The sequence below is a fragment of the Anolis sagrei genome, chromosome 6 (assembly GCF_037176765.1).
Source record: "Anolis sagrei isolate rAnoSag1 chromosome 6, rAnoSag1.mat, whole genome shotgun sequence".
NCBI classification, from domain to species: domain Eukaryota; kingdom Metazoa; phylum Chordata; class Lepidosauria; order Squamata; family Dactyloidae; genus Anolis; species Anolis sagrei.
This window is the reverse complement of record NC_090026.1, coordinates 109,366,139-109,386,416: the sequence shown is the minus strand read 5'-3', so window position 1 is coordinate 109,386,416 and position 20,278 is coordinate 109,366,139. Positions and strand designations below refer to the sequence as shown.

Here is a 20,278-nt window from a genome sequence, read left to right as displayed (position 1 = left end):
TTCTGACCACCAACCTTTTGGTCAGCAATCCTGCTGGAAGAAGGGTTTTAACCCACTGCACCACCGGGGGCTCCATGTTGGGAAGATAAGGGAACTCAGAAGAGTATGCCATACAGCCTATCAATTGCTTATATTATACACACAGAATTGACTTTGTTACTGTCAATAGGGTATTTCATTCAGATTCAGTTTCTACTATTTCCAAGTAAAAAGATGAAACAGCTGGAGATGGGAATGATCTATATCTCAGAGCTTGGAAAGTGTCTGCCAGTTAGAAGAGAGAACACAAAGCTTGACAAATAGTCCAACCTGGCTTAGTTCTACATTTCTTCATAATTTTGGACTTCTAACAGAGTATGCTAAATGAAACATATTTTTTCCTATTGGCATTTCTGTAGATAACTGGATCCATACTTAAGAACACACCCACTGAAAGCAATGAGAATTAAATTAGATGTGACCAACTCTGTCTCCATCTCATTAATTTTGGCACTGGTCATTTTGTGAAATGTTTGCACTTCTTGACCACTCCCTGGATATAATATTTCCCTTTTAGATGGCTTTCATGTTCTTCCAATCTACTGGGCATCCAAAGGAAAGCCAACTAAATGTGTACCGATCTAGATGTATCACAGATGTCACTCCTTTTAGTAGACAAAGTGAAACTTTATTCACCCTTTTGCAAATATGTTACACAAGTACCTTTTCTTATCTTTTGCTAAGACTTCTGAAGTACTTAAGGTTCAACTAGATGTGACAATGGGTAATCCATGAATGGGATCTCACATTTATCAATAATCTGAACTTGCTGTTTGACTTATAAAAGAAAATGTACAGATAACATACTTGACGCTGAGTACTTTAATTTTTTTACTTACAGTGACCCTAAGGCAAGTCTGTCATTGTGTTTTCTTGTTCAGAAGCAAAGTTGAGTTGGCCTTTTTTGAGGTGAGAGTATGTGACTTGTCCAAGATCACCCAGTTGGTTCTCATGACCAAGTGGAGATTTGATCTCTGGTCTCCCAGACTCATAATCCAATATTCAAAGGAAAACCAAAGCAGACATTTTCATCCTAGTTTCATTTTTGTACAAACATAAACTACCTTGCCTTTATGACACTATTGTTCATTAATACTCATTTTGTTTCCTACCACATACTCAGTGTTCATATAAACATTGTGAAATAAAATTCATTACACCCAACACCACTGACTAACATTTATTGCCACAGACATTTGGTTGGGGTTAAAAAAAATTTAAAAAAAGAACAAATGCCAAGTATGCTTTCTGCTAGAAAACTCTCATGAAGTGATTTTGTATTAAGGCTTCAATGTGTTTCGTAAGAGCATCCGTGTCTGCAGTACAGACCTCATAGTTCTGTGTTTCATTCTTTTTCAGTGCCTCTATTAAGCCCTTATGGATTGGAGGCAAAGGTTTATAAGAGTTTAACAAGTGAAGCTGGCTCAATGGTGTCTGTTTTATTTCATCAATCCTCAGCGCTTGTAGAATAGCAGGTGCAAATTTGGAATAATGAGCAGTTGAACTAATGATCACCGGACATGTTTTATCTTGCAGACGATCTGCAACTACTTTCGCAATGGCTGTATGTGTGTCCATAATATATCCTGTAGTACTGAACACAGAATGAATGGCAGCCAGGCAGTCTTCTTCAGAGCACCAGTCAGCCATCAAGTCCTGCTGAAGCTTTTCAAGGAGATTTTGCTGCAATTGGAAGTACTGCTGATTTTCCAAGCAGTTAAACAATTGTGTCACCAGATGTCCATCTCCATTAGCAATCCAGTGCAAATGTCGTTCAAGGTTGGAAGACTTCAAAATGTCTACTGCTGGTGACAGACTCTGCATTAGTCGCCTCCCCTTCAAGTTGTACAAGCCTGTCTTTATAAACTCAGTCAAGACATTGTTTTGATTAGAGGCACAGATGCATTTTCGTATAGGAATTCCCATTGTTTTTGCATACATAGCTGCTAATACATTGCCAAAGTTTCCTGTGGGAATACAGACATCCACTGGGCTCCCAAAAGAAATTGTACCTTGCTCAACAAGGTTCAGGTAGGCAGAAGCATGATAAACTACTTGAGGAAGCAAGCGTGCCCAGTTTATAGAGTTCGCTGCACTTAGGGTCGTCCCATATTCCATTGTGAGGTACCCAGTGTAAGATGAATTGGTGAATATTTTCTTGATAGAAGATTGGCAGAAATCAAAATCAGATTCAACGCCTACTGCTTTTGTATTTGCTTCCTGGCAGCCAATCATCTGCAATTTCTGTATCTCACTAACTCCATCCTGAGGAAAGAAAGTGACCACAGCAATCCGTTGCTTATCGGTCTCCTTAAGCCGACTAAAACCATCTAGGACAGCACTTCCTGTGTCACCTGAAGTAGCTACCAGGATCAAATAATTGCAGCTTTTAGGGATGCAGTATGCAAACAAATGAGGCATCAACTGCAACGCCAAATCCTTAAATGAAGCTGTTGGTCCATGAAACAGCTCCAGAAGAAACTGATTGCCAGTCAGATGCCTAACGGGTGCAATTTTAGGACACGTAAAATTTTGTCCATATGCAGTCTCAACCATTTTCCACAACTGGGAAGCAGGAATATCAGCTGGATGTATGCATCTTTCCAATATTACCTGAGCTCTTTCAGCATAGGTTGCCCCTAATAAATTTTGCCATTCTCCAGGGGTGAATACTGGAAGTCCCATCTCAGGAACGAAGAGTCCACCATCAGGTGCCAGGCCCTCAATCACAGCATCGCTAAAATATTTGGTAGAATTATTTTGCTTAGATTTTGTACTACCTTGTAAACTCCTGGTTGAAATGAAGCCTTCTGATTCTGAATCTTGGTACCGCTTAACTGCATGGAGTACTTTGTCAGCTACAGCCTCTGCTGTAATTCCATCTTCACAAAGAACACGGATGTCGTGCCACTTCCTGTAAAACTGCTTCCTAAACTCAAGAATGTCATTCATTGAGGTTCCAGGACCCTGCCCTACAATGCGATCGACTTTCATTAATTGCAGCCGATCCTTTATGTGAGTTGAGGGCACATCCAAGTACACTACAATCCCACTTTTCTTCACATGCTCCATACCAACAGCATTCATTGGGTTAGATCCAGAAAGGGAGACTACACTTTCAGATGCCGAAAGATTTAACAGAGCTTTTCCTTCCTCTTCTAAAAATTGCTCACTGCCAACTTCCTTCAATTTTTCTGCCACGCTCATATTCCAGGTTGTTTCAAGAACGTCATCATCGACATCTATGAAACGAGCATCCAGTTTCTTCCCTATTATCTTTCCTACTGTTGTTTTTCCAGCACCGGGAGGTCCCATAAGGACAATGTTCTTGTTTCTAAGAAGAGAATGAACTGACATCCTTGGCCTCCATGAAGGCACAAAGCTCCTTGAAAACAACAACTTGAAATATGCATCAGAAACCATGGTGTCAGTCAGTAGTTTCAGATGATAATTCCAAACCATATGAAACATGTTTTTCTCCTCTCACTGACTTCACAAGAAATAGAAATCCTTCAAACAAGAGAAGAAAAAAGGCAGTTAGCTGCAGTAAAATACTTTATATCTTAGCTACTTGATATTTAAAACACAAAAGTGTTTTGACTGCTCCTTTCCTCTTGCATGGGGACATGTTTTTCACAGGATTTCTTATTTTTCTGAGCTTTTGATAATATCAAGTCCATTCCAACAAATGAGGTTATAATTGCATTAAATGTCATCTTCTGCGAATGTTGAAATGAAAGTAAAGTTTCATCTTTAAAGTTGTGTCTGTTGAAACTATTGAAAAATAGTTACGTACACAAAAATTGAGCCCCCCAGTGATACAGTGGGTTCAACCGCTGACCTGCTGAACTTGCTGACCAAAAGGCCAGTGGTTCAAATCTTGGGAGTGGGGTGAGTTTCCACTGTTAGCCCCAGCTTCTGCCAACCTAGCAGTTTGAAAACATGCAAATGTGAGTAGATCAATAGGTACTGCTTCTGTGGGAAGGTAACAGCGTTCCATGCAGTCATGCAGGCCACATGACCTTGGAGGCTTCTAAGGACAACACTGGCTCTTTGGCTTAGAAATGGAGATGAGCGCCAACCACCAGAGTTGGATACAACTAGACTTAATGTGAAGGTGAAACCTTTACCTTTACACAAAAATTAACCACTGTGCCTTATATAAATTCTTACAGTTTATTTTCTCTATTTTGCACAGTTTAACCTTTAAATAGCAGTACAAACTGAATGGCTTTAAAACTGCCAACACTCAATAACGGCACTGATTCTAGAAAGGTAACATTTTTCAATAATTTTTAAAAAATGCATAGTGGCTTCTAACATCACTAATTCAGTCCTCCCTAACTGCTTCAATAGAAACATCGATATAATACAGCCATTGATTAATCATAGGATAACATTAAATAATAATAATAATAATAATAATAATAATAATAATAATAATAATAACTTAATAACACAAATATTGAGCTTCCACCAGAATGGCAGGTGGAAAACTTCCAAAGACTAAGGAAGTTTGAGCACATTTATTTATCTAACTGTCTCCCTCAACCATATGCTTTTCAGGCATGCCGGACTATAACCTCAATGAGTCCCAGCCAACTTGCCCATGTTGGCTGAGGATAATGGTGACTGTAATTCAATGTACCTGGAAGACGCCAGGTTGGGAAACAGTTATAAACAAATCCTGCCTAACGTCTACTGTAAACACATTTTGTACCCTTGGAAATCAAGCACAGAATAAAGGCACCCACAACTTACCGTTACAGCAGCAATTTAGTTCTATCCAGATATCTTCAAGGCAGGTGTTGAAAAAACATCCAAATAATATTTGTGAAGCACTTGTGCACAGGAATCACGTTTGTCTCTTACAAAATTAATCTAGATTGAATAGAAGAAAAAAGATCAGAGTGAGGTGACTGCCACATGAGCAAATGCTTTCCAAAGGGAATAAAGGAGCACAGGGTCAAGAGGGCTCCCAGGCAATGATTAAAAGCGCACGTGTTGTCAGGACAGTGGCTTCACTCTGTTTGTTCAGGGAAATCATCATTAACTATAAAAACAAACACTGCACACTATTAAGCAACAAATGGAGATTGGTAGATGCCAGATAAAATGGTTTCTGGTTGCTTGAGAGTTGCTACAGCAGAGTCTCGCTTATCCAATCTTCACTCATCCAACGTTCTGCTTTATCCAACACAGTCAGCCTCCTGCCTGGATCCACAGTTGTTTCAATACATTGTGATGTTTTGGTGCTAAATTTGTAAATACAGTAATTATTACATAACGTTACCATGTATTGAACTGCTTTTTCTGTCGATTTGTTGTAAAACATGATGGTTTGGTACTTAATTTGTAAAATCATAACGTAATTTGACATTTATTCGGCTTTTCCTTAAACTCTCCTTATTATTCAACATTTTTGCTTATCCAACATTTTGCTGGCCCGTTTATGTTGGATAAGTGAGACTCTACTGTATTAAAATACGCCCAATACTCCACCCCATACGGTATCATTCTATAAACAGAGTTCATATTAATATTGAATTGCAGCAATTAAAAGCAAACTAAGACAATGTTAACTAAACGTGTTTTACTGTAATTTAATTTACATTTTTAATATTCTTTTGCTAGCTCAGTTTGTTAACCGAGAGCCTACTGTCATAGAATCATAGAGTTGGAAGAGACCTCAAGGGTCATACAGTCCAACTCCCTGCCAAGAAGCAGGAATATTGCATTCAAAGCACCCCTGACAGATGGCCATCCAGCATCTGTTTAAAAGCTTCCAAAGATGGAGCTTCCACCACACTCCGGGGCAGAGAGTTCCACTGCTGAACTGCTTCACAGTCAGGAAGTTCTTCCTAATGTTCAGATGGCATCTCCTTTCTTGTAGTTTGAAGTCAATGTTCCGAGTCCTAGTCTCCAAGGAAGCAGAAAACAAGCTTTCTCCCTCCTCCCTGTGACTTCCTCTCACATATTTATACATGGCTATCATATTTCCTCTCAGCCTTCTCTTCTTCAGGCTAAACATGCCCAGCTCCTGTAATCATTTATTATTTCCCTTAATAGATCTGAGATTTGTGTAGAAAAGCCACAAGCTGCACCTTAAAACCCAGTTTATAGTTTATGGTTCTGGATCTTTGGAACTCACAGTTCATGGTTTTTAGTCCAAAAAGTTGAGTTTCCCAATCTTTAAGACACAGGGAGGGATGCTATTGCTGTTGAGCCACAACTCTCATAATCTTGATTTGTGATGCTGGTTCGAGTGATGGGAGTTGTAGTTCAATATGTGGAGAAGGCCTTAAGCTTTGAGGTGCCACCAGTTTGTTTGTTTCGCTGTGTGCCCTGTTCACTATTTTAATCTACCATTCCCTGCTGGCTATGCTGCATGATGGGAAATGTAGTCCAAAAATAAAAATGGAGGTTATCCTCTCATAGTAATTCTGTGTTATCTCATTACTTTGGAAAGTTACTTTTGTGCACAACAGCTCCCACAATCCACAGCTAGGAACAGAAAAGGAGACCCAAATTGTATTGTCGAAGGCTTTCATGGCTGGAATCACTGGGTTGTTGTAGGTTTTTTTTCGGGCTATATGGCCATGTTCTAGAGGCATTTTTCCTGACGTTTCACCTGCATCTATGGCAAGCATCCTCAGAGGTAGTGAGGTCTGTTGGAACAAGGAAAAAGGTTTATATATCTGTGGAATGACCAGGGTGAGACAAAGGACTCTTGTCTGCTGGAGCTAGGTGTGAATGTTTCAACTGACCACCTTGATTAGCATTTGATTGCATGGCAGTGCCTGGAGCAATCTTTTGTTGAGAGGTGATTAAATGCCTCTAGAACATGGCCATATAGCCCAAAAAAATCTACAACAACCCAGAGACCCAAATTCTCCCTTCCTGGGATGCATCTACACCAGGCATGGGCATACTAGAGTCCTCCAGGTGGTTTGGACTTCAATTCCCACAATTACAAACAGCCTTAAGCCCTTTCCTTTTCCCCCCTCAGCCACTTAAGGAAGGGGAGTGAGTGAGGATGTTAGGAATTGTGGGAGTTGAAGTCCAAAACACCTGTAAGGCCTAAGTTTGCCCATGACTCATGTACAAATTAATGCAGTTTGACACCACTCAATGCTAGGCAATCCTGGGTTACTGTAATTTGGTGAGGCACTAGCACTGTTTGGTAGAGAAGGCTGAAGACCTTGTTAAACTACAACTCCCATGGTTCCTTAAACATTGAACCATTGCAGTTAAAATGGTTTATTTGTCGTGTCAGAGCAACCAGTCCATTATATTACATTTCTAACAGAACAAAGCAAACAAACAGAAAAATACAAAACTTGTGAGTTTGGTAGTTGGTTAAATGTCCTTTGACCAGTATCTGGCCACTTGGGAGTGCCTCCGGTGTTGCCGCAAGAAGGTCCTCCATTGTGCATTTGGCAGGGCTCAGGCTGCATTGCAGCAGGTAGTCAGTGGTTTGCTCTTCTCCACACTCAAATGTCGAGGATTCCACTTTGTGGCCCCATTTCTGAAGGTTGGCCCTGCATCTCGTGATGCCAGAGCGCAGTATGTTCAGCACCTTCCAAGTTGCCCAGTTCTCTTTGTGCCCAGGGGGGAGTCTCTCATTTGGTATCAGCCATTGGTTGAGGTGCTGGGTTTGAGCCTGCCACTTTTGGACTCTCGCTTGCTGAGGTGTTCCAGCGAGTGTCTCTGTAGATCTTAGAAAACTATGTCTAGATTTAAGTCGTTGACGTGCTGGCTGATACCCAAATAGTTAAAGTGGTGTCAAACTGCATTAATTCTACAGTATGGACACCCTCCCAGTCTCTGAACCCACACAGCCTCTTTCCTCCAAAAGAAATGAGGCCAAGCCCTGCTCACAACTGTAATTGTTCTCAGTTGACAGAAGAAGAAAGGATGAACATATCCCTCGCTCTTTCCGCCATTACTAAGCCATATAAGTCCACACATAGAAATTCAACGCATGCGCAAACCTCCCCGACGACGTCACGCTAGTCTTTGCGCGTGCGCTCTCTCTCCCTCTCTCAGGCAGTGTCCGACCCGCGCCTGCGCACTATGTCCTTTTCCTGTTTTCCGCCCTTCCTCGCCTCATTGTTTCGCCTAGCTTCCGGAAATGACGTCACAAGGGCGCTCCCCCGTTCTGTGGATACACGTTCCTAAGCGATTGTATCCAAGGGCAACCAAACAGTGCTTATTGTAAGCAGCAGCCTCCGTTCGAATGAGAGCAGAAGAGGACGAGGCGAGGGAAGAAGCCAGGAAGAGGCGAAGGGAAAGGGAAAGAGAGGAGGAGGCAAAATAGAGAGAAACCCCGCGTGGGTGGGTTCAGACGTTACGCGTGTCGACTGTGAAGCAATCACGTATGTTCTCCAAGGATTTAAGGCTGGTTTGCCTTCCCATTCCTCCCTATTCCCCTCTTACTTTAAGGCAGGCATGGGCAAACTTCGTCCCTCCAGGTGTTTTGGACTACAACTCCCACAATTCCTAACAGCCGGTAGGCTGTTAGGAATTGTGGGAGTTGTAGTCCAAAACACCTGGAGGGACGAAGTTTGCCTATACCTGCTTTAAGGCCTTGTGTTGGGAATATCTACACCAGGCCTGGGCCAACCTGGGCCCTCCAGGTGTGTTGGACTCCAATTCCCACAATTCCTGACAGCCTCAAGCCCCTTCCTTTTCCCCCTCAGCCGCTTAAGCTGTTAGGAATTGTGGGAGTTGAAGTCCAAAACACCTGGAGGGCCCAAGTTGGCCCAGGCCTCTAACCACTAATCCATCTGATTCAGTATATGAAGCACTGGCCTTCTTGACTCATATTTGTCCAGTTTGGGCCAACAGTGGCTTCTAAGTGTCACAGGGCCCTTCCACTGCTATCTTTTGCCCCCTTCCTGTTAAAATTCAAGGGTAATTACCTTAATATGTAGGTTAAACTTTTAAACATTTGATTCCCATATTATTTCCTTGAATCGTAATGTCGGAACACTTTAAAAAAATGTTTCTATCCCAGAATATCAAGGCAGAAAATCCCACATTATCTGAATGTGGACACAGCAGATATTGTGGGATTTTCTGCTTTGATATTCTGGGATATAGGGCTGTGTGGAAAGGCCCTAAAACAAAGATTATCTCACAACTATACTGTTGAAGTGTTGTTATTTCTCTTTAACTACTATGGCTGTCTCCTTTGGAATGATGGAGTTTGTAGTTTAGGGAGGATCTTGGTCCCCACTAAACTACAAACCCCATCATTCTAAAGGAGGTAGCCATAGCAGTTAAAGTGGAATTTATACTAGATATAATTTAATTAATTTTGGGTTGTATGTTATAATTTGGTATATATGTGGGTTTACATTTGGTCTACACAGGTATATTTTGGTCTATATTGGTCAATGGCCCCTTCCACGCAGCTAAATAAAGTGCCACATTAACTGCTTTGAACTGGAATGTATGATAGTGTGGACTCAGATAACCCAGCTCAAAGCATTTTGATTTTCCACCTTGATATTCTGGGTTATATGATTGTATGGAAGGGCCCTAGGTCTTGGATGGCCGATTTTGTATTTGTATTTATAGTTTATCAGGAAATGAATGTTTGCCTTTTTGTCATTAGAATCTGCCCTGAATCCCCTTGGGGAGATAAAATGTATTATTATTATTATTATTATTATTTATACAGTTTATGATTAAACAGTGTTGTGTGACAAGTGTCTCTGGCCTAAAGAAATCCCTTTAAATGGAGACTGGACCTGGACCTGCTGATCAGTACAATTTGTACATTTATTGCTGAGTTATGGCCTTTCTTCATCTTTGGGCCGTATTAAGTTAGCTGTGGTCCCATCTACATTGACCATTTAATGCAGTTCAAATCAGTATTTGTGGTTTCATTGTGCAGATGATGACATAGGAAATCCTGGAACTAGTTGGAAGCTTGGATGATGATTGCACAAACCACAGCGCATTTATGTGCATTAAGGGCTTTCTTTTGCACACTTTTGTGGGAGTTATTATTATTATATTTATTTATATCGTGCTTTATCTCTCCCAAAGGAGACTCAAAGCAGCATATCATAAAAACATTAGCATACAACTTAAAATATACAAATGTGCAAACATTAAAACAGAATTAAATATAAACATTTTTAATCACAGTTAAAATCAATTTAAACATATTCAAAGTTAAAAACAACAGCTTTTTTGTCTGGCTGGTGCAGCTTAAAGCTAGCTTTGAACTGCCCTAAATAAGCTGTGTAGATGGGACCTGACTTTACTTATACATATACATATACTTACTTACCTAACATGGGGGCAATATGGACCTTACCCCTTGGCAAGACAATACAGGCTGGATCTATACTGTCATATAATGCAGCCTGAAACTGCATTATATGAGTCTACACTATTCATTTAATGCAATTTCAAACTTCATTATATGGCAGTGTAGATCCAGCCACAGACAAGCCAGCCTGTTCCAAGCCCAGCTTGTATAGTAAGTGTTACTTAAGCATTCCCACCAGACACAGAAGTATGGAAATATATTCCTCAATATAGCAGGCCAATACAATTACTTCTTTAAAAGTGGTTATATATATGTCATATGCATATGTTTGAAGGGAACAGTATTTTCCAACAGTAAGGTCATCCATATAGATCCACAGAACAGGTTGTTACAGATAAGGGATTTTAAAAGAGAATATAAAGCTTGAAGAATTGGCATAGAAAATGGCAAAAGGATGAAAGCGTGAAAGAAAGGAATGTAAATGAAAGAAGAGAAAGCAGACAGTGTGTGTGATATGTATGGAGAATGACAGAGGGGAAGCACAGAATGGGGTCTCCATGTGAGAGAAAATGACAGGCTTTCGTTTAATAATCTGAGCAATTTATACTACATCATTTGCAGAGCTTGTCAGCACAAAGATGGCGGCACTGTGCGTGGATGAAAGCATTTACAATCTTCTGCCTAAGATTGTGAATAAGCCCGTGAAGGCACCTAGGTATGGGATAAGAATATTTTTCCATGGGAATCATTTAACAAAGCTCTACACTTGCCAGTAAATGATATTTCCTAGGTTGACAATAGTTTTTGTATGAGCGAAAAAATGAATACAGAACCTTCTGTGACATGACTTCTTTTGGTGCAAGATACTGTCTGACTTTCATCATGTCAGCATTCTTAGTCTTTGTATTTTGGAAAAACGCAGAGAACTGATTTATTCATCACTTCAGCTATTGAAGCTTTGAATAAATTTATGGAATATTGTGATGCTCACTGTCCAAAAATCAGTTTTACGGACCAACTGGACAAAATTAAAAGGAAAGCTGCAACCTCTATACACTTAATGCCATAGAATTAAAATATCTTTCTTAGCACAGAACTTGGAATAGTTACTCTTTTTACTGTAGGAATCCTTATGGCCTGTTGTAGCTCAAAACGTAGCACAGCTCTGATAATGCATCAGGATACCCTACATGTTTTTTTTACTCTGAAACCACTTATAAATGCACGCCATAAATACAAACAGTTTAACTGGGCCAGCAGAGTACTACCTTTTTATAGACCTGCCCCATTTATTTCCCTTATATATAAAAATAATAGTGCCTGGCATGGCCCTCTTAACATGTCCCCCTTCCTAAATTGTTCTGTCACGGGGTGAGCACAGCCTGGGGATGTCCAGAAAAAGTTGCCTTCCAAGTGGGATGTCCCACAAGCTCTTGCTGTTAATGATGGAAATGGAGCAGCCTCTTTTCCTCCGTATTCCTATCTGCTTCACAGAGTAACAAAGGACAGATAGTTACTTGCTGTTACAACTCAGTTGATCATTATGTTGGACAGATGGGCAGTTAGCATCAGAAGAGGTAAAGCAATAGCTCTGCTCAGTTGTTGTTGGGTTTTTTTCTTTTCTTGTATTGCCTGTAAAACATTCATGAGCACAAATGATACTTTCTGGACTGCCAGAATCTTTCAGCTAGCGTAGTAGGCATCCTAGGTTGTGGATTCTGGGATTTGCAGTCCAAAAAGGTCACTTTCCGAAATGCGGGTACTGTTTTCCTATTATGGCCCCTACCAAACACCTTACTAAAATGCAAGTGGCATTTTAATATTTCACTGTGTTTCAGTATCATTTTGAGATTTTGCTTCTCTTTCTTTTAGGCTTTCTAATGCTTGAATCATCTCTTGATTTTTAAAATCATTTTAATATTCCACATTTCATATACTTTTACAGACACATCACTGTAGCTGACAAACAGTCACGGAATTATAGTGCTGCAAAATTCTAAGACAATGCTCCCAATAATATCAGTTTAGCCTAGATTTCTTTGATTGGTGAACTACTAAAAGCACAATTACACAGTGAAAGCATCCTTTTGAAGAAAAGGCAAATCAATACTGAAATTTAATTTAACTGCCTCAGACAAATGTTGTATCTTTCTCACTTCCTGGCTAAAACTACACAGTCATTGTGAGCTGAGGGAGAAATTCCACTACAAATCAAATTCAGTGTTAAAGTTTGGCATAGCACTGCCTTCTTTTTGCACATTTTATGCTTCTCTGATTGAATGCAATGTACAACACATAATATTGTTTTCAGACACAAACAAGTTCAAAACTACTGTATAGCGATCATCCAGAATATTTCATATTAAATTTTTATTTTTAGAATTAAGACAGTTTGGCACAATACTATGTGGAGGAAAAGTAATTTATAACTTCTATTTCATTTTATTTATGTATTTTCCCTTTACTAAAGATATATATCAACATTTAAACCACATGTGAAACGTACAATAGAAGAAAGTAAAGCAGCATGGAAAACCATTGGACCAGCAAGAGTCCAGGTGCCCTCTCCCAAAGACTTCCTTAAGAAACATTCAAAGGAACCAAAGTTACCAAAAAGTATGTTTTCAGAATAACAAGCTTTGGAGATATTTTTCTTTCATATTTGCTTATTTACCTAATGTACAGCATTTATATACCCTCTTTCTAGTGCATGTTTAGAGCAAGAGGATAACAACAAATGGTGTGAAAATAATTGTCAAACACACAATAAAAATGAATAGTATAACAAAGTAACTATGAACAAATCAGTCAAAACCCTGCTCTACTCCCCCCAGCAGAAAGAAAAGAAAGGGATTTCCCTTGTCAAAATCTTTCTCAGGCTGAATTCCCAGAGCCTGATAAGGAAGGAAGATTTTAGGTGTCCATTAAAAAAAGAAGAAGCAAGGATGGAGAATTCCTTGTTTCAGTACTTAGCCTGCAATCACAGGACCTGTACAGTCTTGCTTCCAAGGAGTAATGTATTTCTTGTGTCCAAAGATGTGAACATAAGGGTCCAGAATGTGATATAAACTGAGACAGGTAAGGCTATTATTAGTTATTTACAGTGGCCACAAGGCAAATCTGCCATGGGGTTGTTTTGGGTTTGCCATTGCTTGCTTCTGAGATTGAGGGTATGATTTACCCAAGGTCACCCAGTGGGTTTCCGTGGCCAAGCTGATATTAAAATCCCGATTTCTCAGAGTCCTAGTCCAACACCTTGCTGGCTCTCTGAATTCCTACAGCCAGCCCATAATACAATAAATGGCTCAGAATCAAACCTCTTATTGAATATGTTTACAAATGTATGTAGTGTTAAAAAGAACTATTGCTTTCATTGGAAAAGGGAATGTGGCAAACCCCACTACAATAACAGAAATGGCCCAGAAGCATTAGGATCGATCATCAGATCCATTATTGGTGGCTGCAGATACCGTATTTAATTTTGAACCATTTCTTCAACATTATGACATTATACCCACACCCACTCTCTGCCCATATTTTTTAAAAATATATACATTTTGTGTGTTTCAGTATAGAATTTTCAACATTGCGTTGATTCCCCTTTTAAATAATGGGATACTGGAACTTACTTTTTGAGCTACATCGAAGTGTCTTAGCCAGTGCTAAACACTGTCTTTCTAGTCTAGATGGTTTATAGCAACAGCCTTATTCGATTCATTTATGAAGTAGGCTACAGCAGGCCAAGGAGATGTCACCTCTCTCTTATGACACACTTATTACACTTCAAGCTCCCAGAAGTCTTTCTTCCTCTGATGTATGTGGTCATGTCGTCTAAGGCTAGAATATCAAGCAACAGTAGGGAAAAGGAAGGGGCCAAAGGTAAAGTACAAGATACACAAGGGCTTAGATATTAACAGAGATTTATACATTTCAATTGATTTGTGGGTTTTTGAGACATTACAAAATAATGGAATATTTCTAATTTTTTGTTTGTGTAATTTTTTATTTTATTGAAAAACCAACAGGGAAAAAACTTAGTCTGAAAGCAATTGAAGCAACTGTGCCCAAAGCAACAGACCAACCAATTATGGGAGTTCAGTGTACCAAGAACTTTATAAGTAGCAATGCAGCTAATGTGATCATGGGAGTGGCTAAGAAACCTCGACAAATCTGTGTGGACAGACGGCAAGGAGACAAATTTGCCCTTGAAACATCAGGACTTCTTCCCAAATTTCTCAAGAAAAAGGTATGCAGCAGTAGTTGTAAAAGCAATTGAATTGGTGTGTGTGTGCAAATGTATATATATATGCCCTAACACAAATCTAAATAAATCATAAGCTCCTATGTATGTATGTCTACTGAGAAATGATGATGATGATGATGATGATAACAATAACAACAACTTTATTTTTATATCCTGCCACCATCTCCCTGAAGGGACTCGGGGTGGCTTACAAGCGAGACCAAGCCCAGCAGACAGTTTACGAACTAAAAACACATTTAAAAACATAATACACATATACCAGTCTAATTAAACCATTAAAAACAGCAGAACATCAGCAAAAGGAACAGTTACTTTAGGACGGGCCAAATCAGAAGGACATGGGAGGCAAAATAGAAGGGTCTCATTTACAGAATAAAGGGGAAAGATAAATATACGGAGTTAAATGATTGAATAATTGTAAACAAAGAGTTAACTGTTCCTGGGTGGGGGCAGGGGATGGGGTTGTGGTGGTGGTGGGATTGGGGAAAATATTGGTATTTTGATTGCTAATTTTGAAGACTGTGTGTTTCTAAGTAATATACAATAAAAATATTTTTAAAACAACCATTAAAATGAATCAAAACAAACATCAGTAACCAGACTGGGCAATATTAGAAATTGGAGAGGGTTGGGCATGGGATTGTGCAAAGAGTGCTGGGGCTGAAGTTAAGTGCTGGGTCCACTGTGATTGTCAGTTTGGACTGAGCAATCATAGACAATGGCCTAACCATTATCAAACGCACACTGAAACATCCAGATTTTGAGATCCCTGTGGAAGGTGGACAGAGTAGATGTAGCCTAATCTCCCTGGAGAGGGAGTTCCAGAGCCGGGGGGGACCACTGAGAAGAGCCTCTCTCTTGTGCATGTGACAGTAGTAGGAGCGAGAAGAGGGCCTCCCCGGTAGATCTTAGGGTCCATGCCGGTTCATAGGGGAAAATGCGGTCGCCAAGGTAGGAATGACCTGAACTATTTAAGGTTTTGAAGGGGATAACCCGCACTTTGAATTAGGTCCGGAAACTCATCGGCAACCAGTGGAGCTGTTTTAATAGGGGTGTTGTCTGCTCCCTATAATTAGCTCCAGTTAGCAACCTGGCTGCCAACCTTTGCACCAGTTGCAGTTTCTGGGCCATCTTCAAAGACAGCCCCACGTAGAGTGAATTCCAGTAATCCAGTCTGGATGTAATGCTTCCATATGGAACTTATTTATTTATTTAATATGCCACTTTTCTCAACCCCTAGGGCAGTGGTTCTCAATCTGTGGGTCCCCAGGTGTTTTGGCCTACAACTCCCAGAAATCGCAGCCAGTTTACCAGCTGTTAGGATTTCTGGAAGTTGAAGGCCAAAACACCTGGGAACCTGCTGGTTCCTAGGGGGACTCAAAGCAGTTCACAACAAAGCAAATGGCAAAATTCAATGACTCACAATATAAAATGCCTTACACAACTAAAACAACATGTAACAATAGATTTCACCTGTTCATGCTCAGCATTATTTTTAAATTTTAATTATTACATTTGGCCCAGCCATAGGTTTTTAAAAGTCGTTGTGTTACTGTTAATGTTTATTGCTTATTTTCTGTTATAAGTTTTTTTATTGTTTTGTAGTACTTGTTGTTATTGTTTTTATTATTGATGTATTGTGGGCTCGGCCTCATGTAAGCCGCACCGAGTCCCTTGGGGAGATGGTAGTGGGGTATAAATAAAGTTTTATTTATTTATTTATTATTATTATTATTATTATTATTATTATTATTTTAAACCACTAAGTATCATTGGAACCAGTACAACTGACGTCTAAGTAAGCATGCACAGGATTGTGCTGTATTTCATTGCATTAGTTTCCCAAGTAAGAAATGAACTGAATGGACAAAATTTATTTTTTGTTGAAGACACTTCAAATTAGAAGTTTCTATCTCCAAATTCCTTGTTTCCCTTTTTCCAAAATAGAAGTAGTTGATAGCAATGAGAATATTTTTACATAAAGTATTCTTAAAACGTTGTGCGGTGCAGGCAAATATGTATTTTTCAGAAGTCTTAACTCTGTTCAAAATACCATACTTTGGCTACTGTTCATAGGACTGCAGTCTAAATCATTTTAGTATAACTGTAGAGATGCAAGTTTTTATGTTTCTTCTGAAGTGGAATGCTTTTGCCCTTGAACATCCTTAGATTTCTCAGGACTGCTGCTATTTTTCTCAGATGTAGCTTTGGCTGTGTAAGAATGGACATTTGGATCAGGAATTCTCTGCTAAATATTCAAAGAAATACAAAGAGTTTAATATTTTTGGTGTAATTTCATGCTACTTGATGTAAACATCTGCATTATATATGGGTCTTTTTTTCCGATGATGAATGTTTTTATTGCACTTTTTTGTAGGATTATGGCGTTACTCCAAAGTATGTTACTAAGCGAACTGAAGAAGCAAGAAGAGCTCAAGAAGAGTATGATGCCTATGTCAAGGAAACCCTCAGGCAAAGAGCTATGAAAAGACTTTCTGATGAGGAGAGAGAAAGTCTTCTGCAGGTATTTGGGTTGATTGCAGTGTGAAAAGGTCTCAGTGGTTGTATGGAACCACTGCTGTTTGTACTGTTTTTACTGTTTGTGAACCGCTGTGAGTCGCCTTCGGGCTTGAGATACAGCGGTATATAAGCAAAGTAAATAAATAATAATAAATAAATAAATAAAAGAACAAACAAGAGTTTATACAGGCAAAAGTTGCTGGGTTTATTAAAAGCTCACAGTTGGGGGAAGTAGTTTTTCACTAGATGGAGCTATAGAATAGTTTTTACCTATGTATGACTGAGCATGCTCTTCGAATTGCAAACAGATGAGTGATAGAAGTTCATTTTGAAAAGTAGATTCCATATCTACTGTATCCACAGTAGATAGAGACTATAAGTACCCAAATGTTTATAATTTTGGACCCATTTTTAAAATAACCCTTGGCCTTCTGCTTTTTAAAATTATTATTGTACAAATAGTATGGGGAAAGTGCAGTTATGCTGTTCTGAATAGTATAAGGGAGATGCTATTGTGTAATACCTTTTGTTTTACTCTGAAGTAATTCCCATTGGAGTTCAATGGGCTTTCCTGTAAGGGAAGTCTATTTGAAGTTATGTAGTCAACAGTCCTGTATGTGTCTACTCAGAAGTAAACCAGTTTGAACTTTATGAATGTAAAGTTAGTTCTGAGTACATAGATTATATCCTGAGTGAAAGATTATAGCCTTTATGATTGTCCATAGTAAAGGTAACAGTTTCCCCTTGACATCAATTAAGGAACATGTGCGATGACAATCTGAATGGCTATGGTGTACATTTTTTTTATTATGTGATTTTAATATTTATACTAGGATAATTTTAATGCTTTGTCTGAATGTTTACATTTTGTTTATGTCTTACATTTAATGGTTTTAATGATTTTAAGTCAAAGTTATATGTAGTAATTACTTATTATGATTTCTATCTGTTACTGTATGTTAGCATTGAATTTTTGCCATCAATATGCTGTAAAACACCTTGAGTCCCTCCATAGGTGAGAAAGGCGGTATATAAATACAGTAAATACATAATAAATAAATTAAGTCTAGTTGGGTCCAGCTCTGGGAGGTGGTGCTCATCTCCATTTCTAAGCTAAAGAGCCGGTGTTGTCCATAGATGCCTCCTAGGTCATGTGGCCAGCATGACTGCATGGAGTGCCGTTACCTTCCCGCCAAAGCAATACCTATTGATCTACTCATGTTTTCGAACTGCTAGGTTGGCAGAAGCTGGGGCTAACAATGGGAGCTCACCTTGTCCCGCAGATTCAAACTGCCAACCTTCTGGTCAGCAAGTTCTGCAGCTTAGCGATTTAACCCGCTGTACCACCACAGCCCCTGTGATTGTTCATATAACGTTGCAAATTAATTTATCTTTTCATATTTTTGAAACAGGGCCTCAAAAGGAACTGGGAAGAAGTGCATCAAGCGTTCCAAAGCCTTTCAGTGGAGATCGACACATTACCAAAGAAGCTCCACAAGGAGCGATTGGAGACAGAAATGAAACAGTTGGAACATGATATTCAGACAATTGAAAAACACAAAGTGATTTATATTGCAAACAAATGAGGACATCATTAGAAAAAATAGTGAGATATGGACACTTACTTTCAGTATGGAAAGAGAAGATACTTATATATTCAAATGTAGAAAATATTTAATTTTTACCAAATCTCTTAGGGTACTATCAAATTTTACACTGCGGTTGTTTTAAAATATGTATTATTTATTTTTTCAAATAAATAGTTTATTTTTCCCAGGTTGTTCTAATTGCTATATACTATGTAGCAGTCTAAAGTTTCTGTTACTTTTTGAACATGTGTCATCATGAATAATCATAATTCACATAGATGTGTAAATTTTAACAGGGTGGGAATGATTTGCAAAATAGTTAATAAAAATACATTGGTAATTACCTTAAAGCTTAATGTTTCTGCCTGTGATTTAGTATTTACATTCTATATCTTCATTCATATTCAGCAAAAGCTAGGAATTATAATCTTCCTGCAAAAAGATAAAACTGAATGAAGTAAATACATGGCAAATCTAACACAGGAGCACTACATGCCATTCCTCTAGTTTCAAATGTTTGTATCAAACATCAATTGAATACAGTGCACAAGAAGTAAAAACAGAATCTGAGCATATTCTGCCATTTTCTTAATCCTAATATAAAACCACTTTTTGTGGCATTCACTATTATTTCCACTCCGTTTCTTATAGATGTGAACTGACAAATGAATTCAAGATTAGAAAAGACAGAACAGATACATTTAGGGCTCTAAATTCTGATTCCAGGTCTACTCATTTTACTGAACTGAGTAATTCTGTACATGATCAAAGTGTAATACTGTAGTTCTGTGCAACTCTACTTGAATCCAGTAAGGCTGACTTTTCTGTTAAATATGCATAAACTTGTGCTATATGTTGTATACCCAGGGCCAGCCCAAGATATTTCACCATCTAGACAGTTTCTCAAGTTGCTCCTGACAAGAAAATAAAATAAAATCTCAGCACATAACAAATGACATCCTCCACCCACTGAGATAGTCAATAGAACTCAGTGCCAACAGAATGATTTGGGTTCAAAAGTCAAAACAATTCATAAAGATCCTTCCTCATTCTTGGCAATAAAAATCTAATCATGATAACGTTCCTGTTATGATGCTGAAATCTGCACATGGCATAGCAACACTGGCCCCTTCTACAGAGCTTTATAAAATGCAGATTATCTGCTTTGATTATATGGCAGTTTACTCAGATAATCCCATTCAAAGCAGATAGTGTGGATTATTTGCCTTGATATTCTGGATTATATTACAGTGTGAAATGACCTCTGCATACCACTTTCGTAGACCTCCTGGATAACACAAGCTAATAGATCAGAAAGAAAAGGATTTGAGTTCTTATAATGGCAGTGACTTGAAACAGCAGTGTGTGGCTAAAGGCCCTTCTACACAGCCCTATATCCTAGAATATCAGGGCAGGAAATCCCACATTTTCTGAGTGTTGACTCAGATAACCCAGTTGAAAGCAGATGATATGGGATTTTCTGCCCTAAGATTCCTTCTTTTCATTATTGTTTAGTGACATTTAAAGTGATGGTGGACAAGTGCAACTCATTGGGTCTTTGGGTCCTTCCACACAGCC

At 38.9% G+C, this 20,278-nt stretch overlaps 2 protein-coding genes across 3 annotated transcripts; one reads left to right on the top strand and one right to left on the bottom strand.

The window, feature by feature from the left end:
- Positions 1–846: 846 nt before the first annotated feature.
- THNSL1 (threonine synthase like 1) lies at positions 847–8,090 on the bottom strand. 2 transcript variants are annotated; one of them, XM_067470338.1, is made up of 3 exons: positions 8,034–8,090; positions 4,801–4,920; positions 847–3,549 (listed from the first exon to the last, which is right to left on the bottom strand). In XM_067470338.1, the coding sequence occupies exon 3, from the start codon at positions 3,508–3,510 to the stop codon at positions 1,291–1,293; it is 2,220 nt and encodes a 739-aa protein (XP_067326439.1). In that variant the 5' UTR covers positions 3,511–3,549; positions 4,801–4,920; positions 8,034–8,090; the 3' UTR covers positions 847–1,290. The 2 variants fall into 2 exon arrangements, with proteins under 2 accessions (XP_067326439.1, XP_060638405.2); XM_060782422.2 differs by lacking the exon at positions 8,034–8,090 and having other exon boundaries at positions 4,801–4,943.
- Positions 8,091–8,327: 237 nt separating this feature from the next.
- ENKUR (enkurin, TRPC channel interacting protein) lies at positions 8,328–19,043 on the top strand. Its single transcript, XM_060782421.2, has 6 exons — positions 8,328–8,417; positions 10,949–11,042; positions 12,798–12,943; positions 14,353–14,573; positions 16,969–17,115; positions 18,524–19,043. Exons 2-6 carry the CDS (start codon positions 10,966–10,968, stop codon positions 18,695–18,697), a joined length of 765 nt encoding a protein of 254 aa, XP_060638404.1. The 5' UTR covers positions 8,328–8,417; positions 10,949–10,965; the 3' UTR covers positions 18,698–19,043.
- Positions 19,044–20,278: the final 1,235 nt, after the last annotated feature.